This window comes from Bufo bufo, chromosome 3 (assembly GCF_905171765.1).
Source record: "Bufo bufo chromosome 3, aBufBuf1.1, whole genome shotgun sequence".
Classification (NCBI taxonomy): Eukaryota; Metazoa; Chordata; class Amphibia; order Anura; family Bufonidae; genus Bufo; species Bufo bufo.
The window spans coordinates 689,826,586-689,844,430 of NC_053391.1; the positions used below are offsets into that span (position 1 = coordinate 689,826,586).

Below are 17,845 nucleotides of genomic sequence, written 5' to 3' on the forward strand. Positions count from 1 at the left end.
AAGCAGACTGTGATTGTCTATTGTTGTGACTTAGATGAAGATCAGATCACATTTTATGACCAATTTGTGCAGAAATCCATATCATTCCAAAGGGTTCACATACTTTTTCTTGCAACTGTACATACACTGCTCAAAAAAATAAAGGGAACACTTAAACAACACAATGTAACTCCAAGTCAATCACACTTCTGTGAAATCAAACTGTCCACTTAGGAAGCAACACTGAGTGACAATCAATTTCACATGCTGTTGTGCAAATGGGATAGACAACAGGTGGAAATTATAGGCAATTAGCAAGACACCCCCAATAAAGGAGTGAGCTCCCTCTAGTGGTGGCTGTATAATCTGTATGTAGTGAGCTTCCTCTAGTGGTGGTTGTATAATCTGTATGTTGTGAGCTCACTCTAGTGGTGGCTGTATAATCTGTATGTAGTGAGCTCCCCCTAGTGGTAGCTGTATAATCTGTATGTGGTGAGCTCCCTCTAGTGGTGGCTGTATAATCTGTATGTAGTGAGCTCCCTCTATTGGTGGCTGTATAATCTGTATGTAGTGAGCTCCCTCTAGTGGTGGCTGTATAATCTGTATGTAGTGAGCACCCTCTAGTGGTGGCTGTATAATCCGTATGTAGTGTTCTCCCCCTGGTGGTGGCTGTATGTAGTGAGCTCCCTCTAGTGGTGGTTGTATAATCTGTATGTTGTGAGCTCCCTCTAGTGGTGGCTGTATAATCTGTATGTAGTGAGCTCCCCCTAGTGGTAGCTGTATAATCTGTATGTGGTGAGCTCCCTCTAGTGGTGGCTGTATAATCTGTATGTAGTGAGCTCCCTCTATTGGTGGCTGTATAATCTGTATGTAGTGAGCTCCCTCTAGTGGTGGCTGTATAATCTGTATGTAGTGAGCTCCCTCTAGTGGTGGCTGTATAATCCGTATGTAGTGAGCTCCCTCTAGTGGTGGCTGTATAATCTGTATGTAGTGAGCTCCCTCTAGTGATGGCTGTATAATCTGTATGTAGTGAGCTCCCTCTAGTGGTGGCTGTATAATCTGTATGTAGTGAGCTCCCTCTAGTGGTGGCTGTATAATCTGTATGTAGTGAGCTCCCTCTAGTGGTGGCTGTATAATGTGTATGCAGTGAGCTCTCTCTCGTGGTGACTGTATAATCTGTATGTAGTGAGCTCCACCTAGTGGTGGCTGTATAATCTGTATGTAGTGAGCTCCCTCTAGTGGTGGCTGTATCATATGTATGTAGTGAGCTCCCTCTAGTGGTGACTGTATAATCTGTATGTAGTGAGCTCCCTCTAGTGGTGGATGTATAATCTGTATGTAGTGAGCTCCCTCTAGTGGTGGCTGTATAATCTGTATGTAGTGAGCTCCCCCTAGTGGTGGCTGTATAATCTGAGCTCCCCTAGTGGTGACTGTATAATCTGTATGTAGTGATAGGGGAGACATTAAATCAGGAGTGATCCTCCCAAATACAATGTTTGGATCTGATGGGGGTAAGACCTCAGTAGACCTTATCACCCTTGTAAGTGTAAACGCTCTAGTGGGGGCTGTTTTCTCCTTCAACAGGACCTCCTCTAATAATATCACAGGGGGCATAATAAGTGCCAAAAATATAATTACCATGTAAGCAATTGGTCACTAATGGGTTAACAGGAGTGACAGCTGTCCTGACCGTGCTAAACTGCTGACAGTGCCTGGGGAGAGCAGGACAACCATGCTTTTTGTGGAGCTTTTATGATCAGGAGTAGTGTGATTATGAAGTTTCTTTCTGCTAGGTTCTGCTCCTGCAAGTGCCCTGGAGGCGGAGCTTCACTTTGAGGTAACCTCTGCATTAAACTGTGTCACAGCCCCTCCCCTGTGTCTAACAGATGTGTGGTCTACTGGTTGGATGCTGCAGCTGTCACGGTGTTCCCCAGCCTCCGGCAAAGATGCTTCAACATGTGACTGCGACAGCCAATCAGAGGCTGCAGTGGTCACATGGCTGGAGGAGAAACATGCAGATTTCCCTGCGGCATTCTGCATTCACTGCAGCCAATCCGTTATGTGCAGACCCACCCTGACTGCAGAGTCACAGTGTGCAGGTAAGGAAGTCCTGCATCTTTTAAGATAGACAATCCCTTTAAGAGACCCCCCCCCCCCATCCCAGTGACTCAGCAGACAGCCGGACCTTTTGCATCTTCTCTCCTTTTTATTGGAAAAACAGACTTAGAAAACTGCAGTTCAAGAAACGAAACAGAACGTCAGCAGCGGGACGTGACCTCAGACGGGACGACAGCTCGAAAAACGGGGCTTCCTTTTACGGTCTACAAGACGGAGCGAAGCGTCACACAAGCAGCAGAGCCGCTGCTCTCCCTTTTCACGCTGTGCAAAAAAAATAAAATAATAAACCTTGTATTCCCGTCAAATAAATATAACATAAGAGTGGACAGAAGGAGGCGCCGAGCAGGCGGCCCCGGGGGCTTCTAGTAAAATATACAAAAAGAAAAAAATCCCCTCTCCCCACAAAAAAAGAAGGCGGAGTGGGGCGTTGTATGGACCATGCAGCCTCAGGCCGGATACAGTATTTAAGTACTTCCTCTAGGTGGCGCTATGCCGAGGGAAAGCAGCCTGGACATACTGAGAGTTAATGAAGCCTAAAAAAATGGGTTGCCATCATTCGGTAGCTTGTCTAATACGGAGTCTATAAGAAACGGCGTTCATTTAAAGGGGTTGTCCGCAATCTGAAAAACATGGAGGCAGAACGGCGCCACTCCTGTCCACAGGTTGCGTATGGTACTGCAGTTCCTCCACAGCAGTGGAGCTGAGATGCAATACCAGACACAGCCATGTTTTTCAGATCTTGCACTGCGCCTTTAAGGCTCAGGGGGCACGTGGTCAGGCAGGAGTTGCGACGTCGTCTTCTCACAAATGGTTAAAAGAAATATTCCCAGCCGTTTCCGGAAAAGCTGGGTGACCATCGCTATGGCGGCTACTATGGCCCTCATATAGGTTGTCGCCCAGCTTTACCAGACGCCAGGGTGGGTGAGACAGGAGCCAGGGTCACGCCCCCGGTTTGGGCGGCCATACTAATTGTCACCCAGCTTTCCCAGGAGCAGATATGGAGACTCAAGGAGTTGGGGGGAGATAGTTGTAGGGTGCAGTGAGGTACCAGATTGCATGTTAGGATGGAGGTTTGAAGGAGTAGTCACCCCTTGGCTTTTGCAGGTGGAGGATGGATAGGAGTTGTAGTCTCCCGTGCAATAATGGGCTCAGATGTGCAGTGGACCGGCAGTCATAAAGGGGTGCGGGCACAGGATAGATGGCGGGGGCATCTCGGGTTCTCTGTACCAGTCGCTTGACAGTATTTCTTCTTTAGTTACATCCAGAGCTGCAATCACAATTCTGCGGACTAATGCCGTGTACTATAACCCCCATGATGCACTGCTTTCCTAGACATTCGGGAAGAACACTACTTCTCCCACAATGCAATGCAGCAGATGATGCTTCCTGCTGTACAGTTACCGAGCGGACCATGCAGGTCTACTCATCAGGATTGTGAATGCAGCTTGAGATGTGAAAGGAGCAATCAGGTGTAAAAGCGGCGATGACAGGCATGTAGGACAGCATTAATGAGTGCAGCTCTGAATGTGGCTGGGGTAGAACCTACATCAGGGATGGCCAACCTGCGGCTCTCCAGCTGTTGTAAAACCACGATTCCCACCATGCCCTGCTGTAGGCTGATAGCTCTAGGCATGCTGGGAGTTGTAGTTTTGCAACAGCTGTAGAGCCGCAGGTTGGCTATCCCTGACCTACAGCATGGACCAGCAGGGGTTGTGAATGCAGCTCTGGAGGTGACTAGAGCAGGAGTCTGGATGTAACAGTAAAGCCTCTACTGTACAAGCTGCGGTATCTAGCTGTGGAGATCTGGCGGTGACTCTCACAGAACCGTGGAACGTGCAGGATACAGAGACCTTAAGCAGCGCCTGTGGGGGGAGGGGAGACGTTCCTATGGGGTGGCATCGTTTCTGCTTTATCAGCGTAAAAATGAGACTGCGTGGCCCCCGGCGGGATTATTTCATTTTCTTCTCTGAGGCCAAACTGTCGTGGAGTTTGGAGACGTCAGGCTCAAACATGTCCATGACTAAAGTGCCGCTGTCATCGAAGAACCGGGCGATGGATTTGGTGAACTCCGCCTCTCGCTGCTGCTTGGTCTTCCCGCTGATGAAGGTGACCTTCAGTGTGTACTTATCATCAAACCTGGAGGAGACAGGGAGATGTCAGAGAAATGCGCCAGGACTCCTAGAGGAAGCCCGCGAGTCCCAGCTCCTCCCACACAGAGACAGACAGCTCCTCCCACACAGAGACAGACAGCTCCTCCCACACAGAGACAGACAGCTCCTCCCACACAGAGAAAGCCTGCGAGTCCTAACTCCTCCCACTCAGAGAAAGCCTGCGCGTTCTAACTCCTCCCACTCAGAGAAAGCCTGTGAGTCCTAACTCCTCCCACTCAGAGAGCCTGCGAGTCCTAACTCCTCCCACTCAGAGAGCCTGCGAGTCCTAACTCCTCCCACTCAGAGAGCCTGCGAGTCCTAACTCCTCCCACTCAGAGAGCCTGCGAGTCCTAACTCCTCCCACTCAGAGAGCCTGCGAGTCCTAACTCCTCCCACTCAGAGAGCCTGCGAGTCCTAACTCCTCCCACTCAGAGAGCCTATGAGTCCTGCTTCCCCAGCCGCATACAATGATTGACAGCTTCTCTTATGCATATAGAGTCTGCGTACACCGTGTGGCCGGGGGAGCTTTTCAGTATACACTGTAATCATTCTACCAGCCTGTCAGTCTTCCCTTAAACTCTGGCATTCTATTCATGAACCAGGAGCATACGATGAATATTCAAACCTCAATATAAACAAATGAGATGGATCCATGATATTAACCCCTTTGTGCTCAAATTTATCAGTCATGAGAGAAGGCGTCCGGAAGGGGTTAATAAACCCTGAGATTATGAATGCTGCATCTACTGTATTCTAGCCATGAACCAGCATGCTCAGGATGAACATACATTCAGGGGCAGCTGCTGGGAGCCACAGGCCGCCTCTCACCTTTTCAGACTAGAGGACAGGTGCCAGATGTCGTCGGGGTCCATCCCGGCCGGGTCCTTTCTGTGGGCGACCAGGAAAATGCTCTTCTCCTTGTATGAGGTATAAACGGTGAGGACGCCCATCATCAGGAAATACGTGAGCGGGGGTTAAGGGAAAGACGGACTCCGTGCACATGGACTACAACTCCCACCATACCCCCCAGCAAGCTCATAAAAATCAGACCTACAAGTACTAGTGCACAGCTGAGGGATCGTCACAGTGTATCGGTGTAGACAATCCTATGGGAGGCAAACACAGCAGCGAAAATCTCCCTCCTGTCCGGACAGCTTGTTACAATGTATCAGCGCAGATTTTGGACTCCAGAATGGATACAACTGTAGCAAACTCCCCGAAGTGAGAAGTAAAGATGGTGACAGCAAGCAGAGATCTTGAAAATCATTGACTGAAACATACAATTGCCTCCCGTCATACCCCGCTGCTAAATCTGCCCCAAGGCCTGAGTAAACCGGGAAGGCCGGCTGCTACGGGGCCCCCCATAGAAAAGACACCGGTTGTCAGGCAGTGTATGCCCCTAGCAACCACCCTGTCATATACGACAACCTGCCACCAGGGGGTGCACTAGTTTCTGGCCGATTAACCCTTCAGATGTCAATGCAATGGCTCCTCCGGAGACCCATGCGTCTCCATGGAAACAGCAAACACATTCCCTTAGTGCAGTGGTGGCAAACCTATGGCACGGGCGTGTCCTCTCTACTTCAGCGGGTGGAACTGAGCATGTGAGGTGGAGAGCAAGCAGCAGGTGGCGCTGTACAGAGAGGTAGAGACCCACAGCACAGGCCACACATATCCATCCCTGCTCACGGCGGGTTTCACCAGCTTTACCTGATGTCAGTGAATGGAAACATTCTTGCAGGATGAACTTGTCCTGATCACACAGCTCAGTGTCTGCTACAATGTATCAGAAAGTAATACGTGTCAGGAGCTCAGCAGTGTACAGTCAACAGAGAGACCGCTACACTGATACACTGTGACAAAACCTCAGCTGTGTGAGCACAGGAACAGGAGGGGGTGGGGGGGAGGGGACAGGAGGACAAACCTGCTGCTACGGAGGGAGAAGGAAATAAAGGATATGATATGACGCAGAAGGCAAGGACCGGCTTAGATTCCGGGAAGGGATGAAGAAAATCCCACACCAAGGCTACGATGGCGAACAGACAGGAGATGGTGCAGATGACGAGGCGGCCGTCTATCAGACCGAAGTTCTCCACGTACTTGTACTTCTCCAGGAGAACCTGACGAGAGAGGGAGAGAGGGCACATGGAGTCACAGGGGGCGGTATTATAGCAGTTATATTCGTGTACATAGGAGCAGTATTATAGTAGTTATATTCCTGTACATAGGGGCGGTATTATAGCAGTTATATTCGTGTACATAGGAGCAGTATTATAGCAGTTATATTCATGTACATAGGAGCAGTATTATAGCAGTTATATTCGTGTACATAGGAGCAGTATTATAGTAGTTATATTCTTGTACACAGGAGGCAGTATTATAGTAGTTATATTCTTGTACATAGGAGGCAGTATTATAGTAGTTATATCCTTGTACATAGGAGCAGTATTATAGCAGTTATATTCGTGTACATAGGAGCAGTATTATAGTAGTTATATTCTTGTACATAGGAGGCAGTATTATAGTAGTTATATTCTTGTACATAGGAGGCAGTATTATAGTAGTTATATCCTTGTACATAGGAGCAGTATTATAGTAGTTATATTCCTGTACATAGGAGCAGTATTATAGTAGTTATATTCTTGTACATAGGAGCAGTATTATAGTAGTTATATTCCTGTACATAGGAGCAGTATTATAGTAGTTATATTCTTGTACATAGGAGGCAGTATTATAGTAGTTATATTCTTGTACATAGGAGGCAGTATTATAGTAGTTATATTCTTGTACATAGGAGGCAGTATTATAGTAGTTATATTCTTGTACATAGGAGCAGTATTATAGTAGTTATATTCTTGTACACAGGAGGCAGTATTATAGTAGTTATATTCTTGTACATAGGAGGCAGTATTATAGTAGTTATATTCTTGTACATAGGAGGCAGTATTATAGTAGTTATATTCTTGTACATAGGAGGCAGTATTATAGTAGTTATATTCTTGTACATAGGAGCAGTATTATAGTAGTTATATTCTTGTACATAGGAGGCAGTATTATAGTAGTTATATTCCTGTACATAGGAAGCAGTATTATAGTAGTTATATTCTTGTACATAGGAGCAGTATTATAGTAGTTATATTCTTGTACATAGGAGGCAGTATTATAGTAGTTATATCCTTGTACATAGGAGCAGTATTATAGTAGTTATATTCCTGTACATAGGAGCAGTATTATAGTAGTTATATTCTTGTACATAGGAGGCAGTATTATAGTAGTTATATTCTTGTACATAGGAGGCAGTATTATAGTAGTTATATTCTTGTACATAGGAGGCAGTATTATAGTAGTTATATTCTTGTACATAGGAGCAGTATTATAGTAGTTATATTCTTGTACATAGGAGGCAGTATTATAGTAGTTATATTCTTGTACATAGGGGCAGTATTATAGTAGATAAATATATATTTTTATATGACAGAGGGCAGTATTATAGTAATAGGGCAGTATTATAGTAATAGGGCAGTATTATAGTAATAGGGCAGTATTATGATAGTCAGGTTACCTTTTTGGCTGCATCGTCCATTGAGTTCTTTACAGCAGATCCGTCCCATTTGTCAATTTTTACTGGTTTGTCGTCAATTTTCCACTGCCGAAATAAAACAAGATTGGTCATGTGATGATATCAGTCACATATACTGACGAGTGTCTTTCAGTCCCGGATTTATCTGACTATGGGGTAGGAAAGTGTCTGAACCTTTACAAAAAAATAAAAAAACCACTAGTGGGTGTCAGTCCTGCATTGTGACGGCTGAGTAGGCTGCAATGTGTTACTCAGTGGAGTTCCCCTTTAAGGTGTCCCCTCTGGCCGCACAGAACCGGATCCGATGTCTTTTACGCTGCACTCGCTCGGGTCTCACATACGATTGGAGGGTCTATGAGACGACGAATAATGAATCAGGATAAATGGCTCCGTCGTCCGGTATCTCAGACGTCGCTGAAAAATAGCCATTTATCCCGATTGTGGTAAAATATCCAAGAAAATATACCAGGAAAAAAAAGGGTTAAAAATAATCAAACGTCTGCAGGAGGAGAATGCGGATACTGGCACTGCGCAGGCAAATCAGTCTAAAGCAGGGGGAGGCGACCTCCGTCACTCCAGCTGTTGTGAAACTACAACTCCCAGCATGCATACTTCCTCTGCTCTTCTCAGAACTCTCACAGAAATAAATGGAGCATGCTGGGAATTGTAGTTTCACAACAGCTGGAGTGCCGGAGGTTGCTGATCCCTGGTCCAAACTGTAGCTATGGTATTCTATTCATGAAGCAGGATAAACAGAAGTGAAGGGCCTAGTAAACAATGATGGAAACAAGCTTTCCAGGGAATGCAATACCAATCACTGCCACTGAACCACGGATGGCGCTGCGGCCTCTTCTGTCCGCCCCCCACCCCCCCCAGATCTGATATGGATTCCTAGGACAGATCATCAATATGCAACTGATGGAAACCCCCTTTAAGGTTTTCAGCTACCTGTGTACACAGGGGACATTTTGTCAATGAATCAGGAGGCTCAGGATGGACAGAGCCAAAGGCTCCTCCTGAAGAAAGCTGGTGCCGCTAATAAAAGGGGTTTTCAGTTTTCTACAGATTTTAATTGATCAAGCTCGCTCAAGACCTCTGCTTGCTGTACATTCAGGGGCAGGAATCCTGTACATAGCAATGCTGTGCGAGCTGCACAAACCTCTCTGCGGGTTTGTTACAATGTATCAGTCTGGAGTCCAGATTGGACACAATTGTATCCACCTCTCAGCTCTAGAGCACAGCCTGTAAGTCCAGGGGCCTCTTATTCACTGACAGCAAGCAGTGAGGAACAGAAACACGAGTGGTAAAATGAGCTTTTCATTTATACAGAGACCAAGTCTGATTTATAGGAAACCTCCCTATTAATCATGAACCAGAAGGCTCAGGATGAACAGACATTTGGGTCCAGGAAAGTCTCAGGGTGGACTCCTCCCAGAACTGGCACGTGTCAGTCTATACTGCAGCTCTATCATTGCATTAGCCAGATTATTCATACGAACCAGAGGGCTCAGGATGAGCAGGGATTTTCTGCCTGCGTACGCCTCAACCTTTATTGTAGCTTCACTAACCATTCCGTAGCTCGGGATGGACAGAGTCTGTACCTTATGTGTCAGTCCACACTGCAGCTCTGTCATTATGTTCACCACACTTCCCCCCCCCAGGGAGCGCAATGCTCAGTGCAATGGTGGATGCCCGCCTTGCTGATGGCAGTCCAGATGGCAGCGCCCGCTGAAGCCACTTAAAGGGGACGTCCAGTCTGAATAAATCTTAAAGGGACATACACGTCTGCCTCCTGGCGATGGGGAACCTTCAACCATCGCATAATAAAAATTCTGCAACGTCCAAGTACATAATGGCACTGTTTTCAAGATCTCTGCTTGCTGTCAGAGAATGGAAACATCCAGACCTAATGCTTGTCACAGCTGAGGTTCGTTACCATTGCAGCGGTCCATCCCACATGCTGATGGTTTCCACCTCTCAGTGAAGGCTGGCAGATGGCGCACTGTAGGAGAGGACTACTCTCATCATCCTCCCTCTGAGGGGGGGGGCAGGGCTGCCATACTGCCGCCTCCAAGGAGCACAGCGCATCCCTCCACATCAGGGGTTAACCCCGTCATGTGACGGACAAGACACGTCCACCCCCCTCCGAGGAAGGACTAATCGGTATCCCGGGGTCACATCCTCTCTTCACCCCCCAAAACCCCAGCCCGAGCCCCCATTACTTTCTCCAGGAGCCCGTTCTTGCCGCCTCTTGCCGCCATCTTGTCTCATCCCTCTGTGCCCTGACCTGGCAGCCGCTGATTGGTCGCTTTCTAGCCGTGACGTATGATCCCCCTCTCCTCCCCTCCCCCGCCTTTTCCTCTCGTCATCATTCGATAAACTAACAGACCGGAAGTAACGTCACGACGTAAAGCTACGTACGGCCGAAGGGTGTCGGGAGTTGTAGTTCTGGGAGGCTTTTGTAAACTGAGAGCGACTCTTGTTGCTAGGAGACGAGGAGATTGGGCAAAGAAGGGGAAACCTGGGCTCGGGGAGCGGCTTGAGGCGCCGGCACCTGACGGTAAAGCGGCCCGGTAATTACCGTGTGTGTGCTGAGGACGCAGCCATCTGTCATAGGGATTTATTATACTACTAGTAGATCTTTAATGGAAATCTGGTCACACTGTGCGATTTCTAGTACAGTTTTAGTCGCGTGATGCAGCTTTCAGTGTTATTCAGGTCACACAATGGTACATAGGGCTCATGCACACAATGTTTTTCCATTCTGTTGCATCCGCAAAATGGAGACGTATAGGACAGTCCTGTGGAGGCCCGGACGCTACGTTCCGCAGGTATCCGTGTTCTGCAGATCCGCAAAACAGGCAGCGATCATGTGCATGAGCCCCTACAGCGAGATAGCAGTCCGCGGTGGGGACGAGCCTACCTAGCATCCCGGGTGACACTTGCCCCCATCGCGGCCGGCTATTGGCTGCTCCCCCTCCCCCCACGCCGGGGGAGATGCAGCGGTGGCATTTGGGGGTCACAGGAGGCGAGGGGTGTAGCTCATGGGCGCTGGTGCAGGAGTTCAGCTCGGCCCCCTTCCCCTCAGTGCTTTGTGGCCGGGGGCAGGGGGGCACCTAGCCTTCTCACCCCCCCCCCCCCCTGACAAAATACTGGTACCACACAGATAGTGCCCCTTCAATAATTATTGGCGCAAAGTGCCCTAAAAAATAACTGCGCCCACAAAATACACTAATAGTATAAACATAACGTCCCCCAAAAATAACTGTGCTAAGCTGATACTGCGCCAGGTGCCCCCAATAGAAATCATTATCTACCAGAGTGCATAGGGTTAAAGGGGTTGCCCGGACAGAGCTGAGCCCGGACATATCCCCATCTTCTCCCCTCCGGCTCCCCCGACATGAGCATCGGAGCGTTTCAGCTATGAACCCGGACAACCCCTTTAAGGCTACTTTCACACTCGCGTTCAGTGCGGATCCGTCTTGTATCTGCACAGACGATCCGCACCGATAATGCAAACCGTTTTAGTGTCCGCCTGCGAAGCGCAACGGAGACCAAACGCAGCCAAACTGATGCATCCTGAACGGATCCTTATCTATTCAGAATGCATTAGGGCTGAACTGATCCGTTTTGGGGCCGCTTGTGAGAGCCCTGAAACGGATCTCACCAGCGGACGCAGAAACGCCAGTGTGAAAGTAGCCTAACAGTGCCCCCCATAGTAATAATGCCCCCATTGTGCCGATAATCATGTTCCCCATAGTCCCCCAGTAGTAATAATTCTCATTATAATGTGTGCCAGTACAAAAAATACCCCCGTACCTTTCAGATCAGATCCTCAGACCCCCATATCATATCCTCAGACCCCCGTATCAGATACTCAGACCCCCATATCATATCTTCAGATCCCCATATCAGATCCTCAGACCCCCCATATCAGATCCTCAGACCTCCATATCAGATCCCCATATCAGATCCCCAGACCCCCATATCAGATCCTCAGACCTCCATATCAGATCCTCAGACCTCCATATCAGATCCTCAGACCCCCATATCAGATCCTCAGACCCCCATATCAGATCCTCAGACCTCCATATCAGATCCTCAGACCTTATATCAGATCCTCAGACCCCCGTATCAGATCCTCAGACCCCCGTATCAGATCCTCAGACCTCCATATCAGATTCTAAGACCTCATATCATATCCTCAGACCCCCGTATCAGATCCTCAGACCCCCATATCGGATCCTCAGACCCCCCATATCAGATCCTCAGACACTCAGACCCCCGTATCATATCCTCAGACCCCCATATCATATCCTCAGACCTCCATATCAGATCCTCAGACCCCCATATCAGATCCTCAGACCCCCATATCAGATCCTCAGACTCCCATATCAGATCCTGAGACCCCCATATCAGATCCTGAGACCCCCATATCAGATCCTCAGACTCCCATATCAGATCCTCAGACCTCCATATCAGATCCTCAGACCTTATATCAGATCCTCAGACCCCCATATCAGATCCTCAGACCTCCATATCAGATCCTCAGACCTCCATATCAGATCCTCAGACCCCCATATCAGATCCTCAGACCTTATATCAGATCCTCAGACCCCCATATCATATCCTCAGACCCCCATATCATATCCTCAGACCCCCATATCAGATCCTCAGACCCCCATATCAGATCCTCAGACCTTATATCAGATCCTCAGACCCCCATATCAGATCCTCAGGCCCCCATATCAGATCCTCAGACCCCCATGTCGGATCCTCAGACCCCCCATATCAGATCCTCAGACCTCATATCAGATCCTCAGACCCCCATATCATATCCTCAGACCCCCGTATCAGATCCTCAGACCTCCATATCATATCCTCAGACCCCCATATCAGATCCTCAGACCCCCATATCAGATCCTCAGACCCCCATATCATATCCTCAGACCCCCATATCATATCCTCAGACCCCCATATCATATCCTCAGACCCCCATATCAGATCCTCAGACCTCCATATCAGATCCTCAGACCCCCATATCATATCCTCAGACCCCCATATCAGATCCTCAGACCCCCATATCAGATCCTCAGACCCCCATATCAGATCCTCAGACCTCCATATCAGATCCTCAGACCCCCATATCAGATCCTCAGACCCCCATATCAGATCCTCAGACCTCCATATCAGATCCTCAGACCCCCATGTCAGATCCTCAGACCTTATATCATATCCTCAGACCCCCGTATCAGATCCTCAGACCCCCATATCAGATCCTCAGACCCCCATATCAGATCCTCAGACCCCCATATCAGATCCTCAGACCCCCATATCAGATCCTCAGACCCCCATATCAGATCCTCAGACCCCCATGTCAGATCCTCAGACCTTATATCATATCCTCAGACCCCCATATCAGATCCTCAGACCCCCGTATCAGATCCTCAGACCCCCATATCAGATCCTCAGACCCCCATATCAGATCCTCAGACCCCCATATCAGATCCTCAGACCCCCATATCAGATCCTCAGACCCCCATGTCAGATCCTCAGACCCCCATACCAGATCCTCAGACCCCCATATCAGATCCTCAGACCCCCATACCAGATCCTCAGACCCCCATATCAGATCCTCAGACCCCTTATCAGATCCTCAGACCCCCGTATCAGATCCTTAGACCCCCATATCAGATCCTCAGACCCCCATATCAGATCCTCAGACCCCCATATCAGATCCTCAGACCCCCGTATCAGATCCTCAGACCCCCGTATCAGATCCTCAGACCCCCATATCAGATCCTCAGACCCCCATATCAGATCCTCAGACCCCCATATCAGATCCTCAGACCCCCATGTCAGATCCTCAGACCTTATATCATATCCTCAGACCCCCATATCAGATCCTCAGACCTCCATATCAGATCCTCAGACCCCCATGTCAGATCCTCAGACCCCATGTCAGATCCTCAGACCCCTTATCAGATCCTCAGACCCCCATATCGGATCCTCAGACCTCCATATCAGATCCTCAGACTCCCATATCGGATCCTCAGACCCCCATATCAGATCCTCAGACCCCCATATCAGATCCTCAGACCCCCGTATCAGATCCTCAGACCCCCATACCAGATCCTCAGACCCCCATACCAGATCCTCAGACCCTCATATCATATCCTCAGACCCCCATATCATATCCTTAGACCCCCATACCAGATCCTCAGACCCCCATACCAGATCCTCAGACCCCCATACCAGATCCTCAGACCCCCATACCAGACCTGAGATCAGACCCATAATAAATGAACTTGCCTCTCCTGCTCGGCCGCTCGCTGATCCTCTCGGGGCCCGCTCTGACTGCCCGCAGCGTTGGGTCATAGTGTGCGCTGTACGCAGTCAGGACAGTGCAGCGCGGTCTGGAGGAGACCAATGAGGGCTCTGTGGGCCCCCCTGATTGTGACCTATAGCGACGAACCTGCATGAGGCGACATTTAATGAGATTCCGGTCACATGATAATAATCCCCAATTGCTCGCCAGGCACTTCCCTAACACTGTAAGCCCTGGACCTGCAGAACGTGTCGCCGTTGTATTGCCCGCTGTCACTGTACCCCGCACTTTCCTGTCTCTCCAGATACAGAGCCGATCATGATGGACGCCGCACCTCTTTACGCCACCAATTACTTCCCGGCGAGGAGCCTCTTCGGAGCCAGCCTCGGAGGTAAGCCGGGTTTATTACATTTTGGGGTCTCACTGCGCTGGTGGCGCCGGCCTCTTCATACCTTCAGCACATCCATTCTAATGTAAGACCATTGCCTACACCTCAAACAGGCCCCGAAAATGGTGAGTGAGGCTGACCTGCCGTGAGCGGGGCGAAGTCACAGATAGCAGCGCAACTGACTAATGCGCCGCCATCTGCACCTGAAATGCGCCAGATTTTCATTGCCCTTCATTAGCTCAGTGAAGTGACGTGGTTGTCCACAAGCTTGCTGACGGTTTCCAATGACAATGAATGCAGTGGCGTATACTAGTAAAATGCCTTTGTCAACTGTTTCTGCGCCTCTAGGAAAGCCGGATACCTCCGAATATTGTGGCCAAAACACTTTTCCGGTCACCGGCCAAATTCTGTAGAGACCGTGTCAGTCAGGGGCCGGGAAAGCTGCTTTATGACGCGCGCTGGAGCGGTTTAACCGCCTCTTCAGTGCCAAATTTTAGGAAGTTTTTTATTTTTTGGAGAAGTGTCATTTATTCTTCCCATCTATGTCTTCACAGGGGCCGGTCACTGGCGGGTGGCTCGGAGGGACCCCCAGGACAAGCAGTTTCGGACAGTTGTTTGCTCAGCGTCCTCAGAGCAGAAGAAGGCGACTGAAAACGGAAGAGTAAGAAGGCGTGAAACTCGGAGATGGCGAATCAACAAGATGGAAGACAGTGTGGAGCATGTGCTGGATACCACACTGCTGGTAGGGGATAACTGTGACTATGACCCGTCCCCTTATTGGGGCCCCTCCCATTATTGAGACCCGTCCCCTTATTGGGGCCCCTCCCATTATTGAGACCCGTCCCCTTATTGAGGCCCCTCCCATTATTGAGACTATTCCACTTATTGAAGCTCCTTATTAAGGTTCCTCCCCTTATTGACACCACTACCCTTATTGAGGCTTCTCCTCTTATCGAGGCTCCTCCCCTTATTGAGGCTCCTCCTCTTATTAAGGTTTCTCACCATATTGAGGCTCCTCCCCTTGTCGAGGCCACTCCTCTTATTAAGATTTCTCCCTGTATTGAGGCTCCTCCCCTTATTACAGCTCCTTCTCTTATTAAGGCTCCTCCTCTTATCGAGACCCCTCCTCTTATTAATGTGTCTCCCTGTATTATGGCTCCTCCTCTTATTGAGGCTCCTTCCCTTACTGAGGCTCCTCCTCTTATTGAGGCTCCTCCTCTTATCGAGGCCCCTCCTCTTATTAAGGTTTCTCCCTGTATTGAGACTCCTCCTCTTATTGAGGCTCCTCCTCTTATCGAGGCCCCTCCTCTTATTAAGGTTTCTTCCTGTATTGAGACTCCTCCTCTTATTGAGGCTCCTCCTCTTATCGAGGCCCCTCCTCTTATTAAGGTTTCTCCCTGTATTGAGGCCCCTCCCATTGTTGAGACCTGTCCCCTTATTGAGGCTGTTCCACTTATTGAAGCTCCTACCCTTACTGAGGCTCCTCCCCTTACCGAGGCTCCTCCCATTATTTAGACCCATCCCCTTATTGAGGCTCCTCCCCTTTTGAGACCCCTCCTCTTATTGAGGCTCCTCCCCTTATTTAGACCTCTCCTCTTATTAAGGTTTCTCCCTGTGTTGAGGCTCCTCCCCTTACTGAGGCCCCTCCCCTTATTGAGGCCGCTCTGCTCAGACGATGTGCAGGAGTTTTGTGATCATTTTCTTCTCCTTTGTAGTTACTTGGAGATGGTAGATTATAATCTCCTGTCTTTTCTACAGCAGTGATCGCCTTTCCATTCACTGACTTTCTGCTGAGCTCCTGTTTATACACGAAATATCAGAAAGAGCAGAGCTGAAGTGTAAAGCACTGGGGATGGACAGCGTGGCTGTAGTACAGGGGCTTGCTAGTAGACTGTGTTTCAGTTGCTCCCCATTGTCTGCTCCTGTACGTGCTGAGTGTTATTTGCCGTCTGCAGATGAGGACGCATCACGTGAAGAAGCCGTCTGATCTGTGCGCTGCCGACCTCAGTGACCGAGGGCTGACGACTGCAGTGAGTACCAGCGTCAGCTCTGGTTGTCTCTCTCTTATTACCCTGGGATTATATTTTAGTCTCATATGAATAGGTTGTCTATCTGTAATGTCTATGTTCTCATGTGCTCTGTATGTGATATGATGACAGACAACGCAACTCTGTTAAAAGTCAAGTTAACTTCATTGATTGTAACCTGATTGTTACATGACTTTGCAAAATCAATAAAAATAATGTTAAAAAATAAATAAATTGCATGTCCACCGCTAATCACCATGTGACAGATTAGACGCAGGAATCCTCATGAACTGCAGTAAATGTATTACACTCCAGAGCTGCACTCACTATTCTGCTGGTGCAGTCACTGTGTACATACATTACTTATCCTGTACTGATCCAGAGTTACATCCTGTATTATACTCCAGAGCTGCACTCACTATTCTGCTGGTGCAGTCACTATGTACATACATTACATTACTTATCCTGTACTGATCCAGAGTTACATCCTGTATTATACTCCAGAGCTGCACTCACTATTCTGCTGGTGCAGTCACTGTGTACATACATTACTGATCCTGTACTGATCCAGAGTTACATCCTGTATTATACTCCAGAGCTGCACTCACTATTCTGCTGGTGCAGTCACTGTGTACATACATTACTGATCCTGTACTGATCCAGAGTTACATCCTGTATTATACTCCAGAGCTGCACTCACTATTCTGCTGGTGCAGTCACTGTGTACATACATTACTGATCCTGTACTGATCCTGAGTTACATCCTGTATTATACTCCAGAGCTGCACTCACTATTCTGCTGGTGCAGTCACTGTGTACATACATTAGTTATCCTGTACTGATCCTGAGTTACATCCTGTATTATACTCCAGAGCTGCACTCACTATTCTGCTGGTGCAGTCACTGTGTACATACATCACATTATATGTACACTGTACAGTTATCTTGCATAGGGTAACCCCATGATAGAAGGTTCGCTAAGTTGTTATATTGTGCTTTGCTGGCTGTTTCCAGCAACAACCAGCAGAATAATGAGTTCAGCTCTGGAGTATTATACAGACTGTAGTTCCAGTACATGAGAATCTGCCTCTAGTCTTCTGTGCACTGCTGTTCCCAGGGTTCATGATATCATCTGTGGCTCCATGTTTCTGAGTTCTCATCTGTAAAGTGCGTCCATTTCTTTATCCCCGCCCCCAGATGCAGTGGGAGAAGTTTCATCAGTTCACCTGCCTGGCTTACATCAATGCATCGGAGAATAACCTGCCTCTAGGTAAG

The 17,845-nt window shown here is 48.5% G+C and overlaps 2 protein-coding genes across 4 annotated transcripts in view; one reads left to right on the plus strand and one right to left on the minus strand.

Annotated features, from left to right (window-relative positions):
* Positions 1-2,723: 2,723 nt before the first annotated feature.
* SPCS2 (signal peptidase complex subunit 2) lies at positions 2,724-10,128 on the minus strand. Its single transcript, XM_040426545.1, has 5 exons — positions 10,050-10,128; positions 7,810-7,893; positions 6,207-6,367; positions 5,076-5,210; positions 2,724-4,233 (listed from the first exon to the last, which is right to left on the minus strand). Exons 1-5 carry the CDS (start codon positions 10,086-10,088, stop codon positions 4,047-4,049), a joined length of 606 nt encoding a protein of 201 aa, XP_040282479.1. The 5' UTR covers positions 10,089-10,128; the 3' UTR covers positions 2,724-4,046.
* A 1-nt stretch (position 10,129) lies between these two features.
* The window catches only part of XRRA1 (X-ray radiation resistance associated 1), a 42,750-nt gene continuing 35,034 nt past the window's right edge, over positions 10,130-17,845 (plus strand). Inside the window, exons 1-5 of one of the 3 annotated variants that reach the window (XM_040426542.1) lie at positions 10,130-10,400; positions 14,460-14,546; positions 15,098-15,285; positions 16,499-16,573; positions 17,768-17,840. In XM_040426542.1, the coding sequence (XP_040282476.1) occupies positions 14,474-14,546; positions 15,098-15,285; positions 16,499-16,573; positions 17,768-17,840 (409 nt within the window). In that variant the 5' untranslated portion in view covers positions 10,130-10,400; positions 14,460-14,473. The remainder of the gene's footprint in view (positions 10,401-14,459; positions 14,547-15,097; positions 15,286-16,498; positions 16,574-17,767; positions 17,841-17,845) is intronic. The other 2 variants (XM_040426544.1, XM_040426543.1) reach the window with 2 other exon arrangements.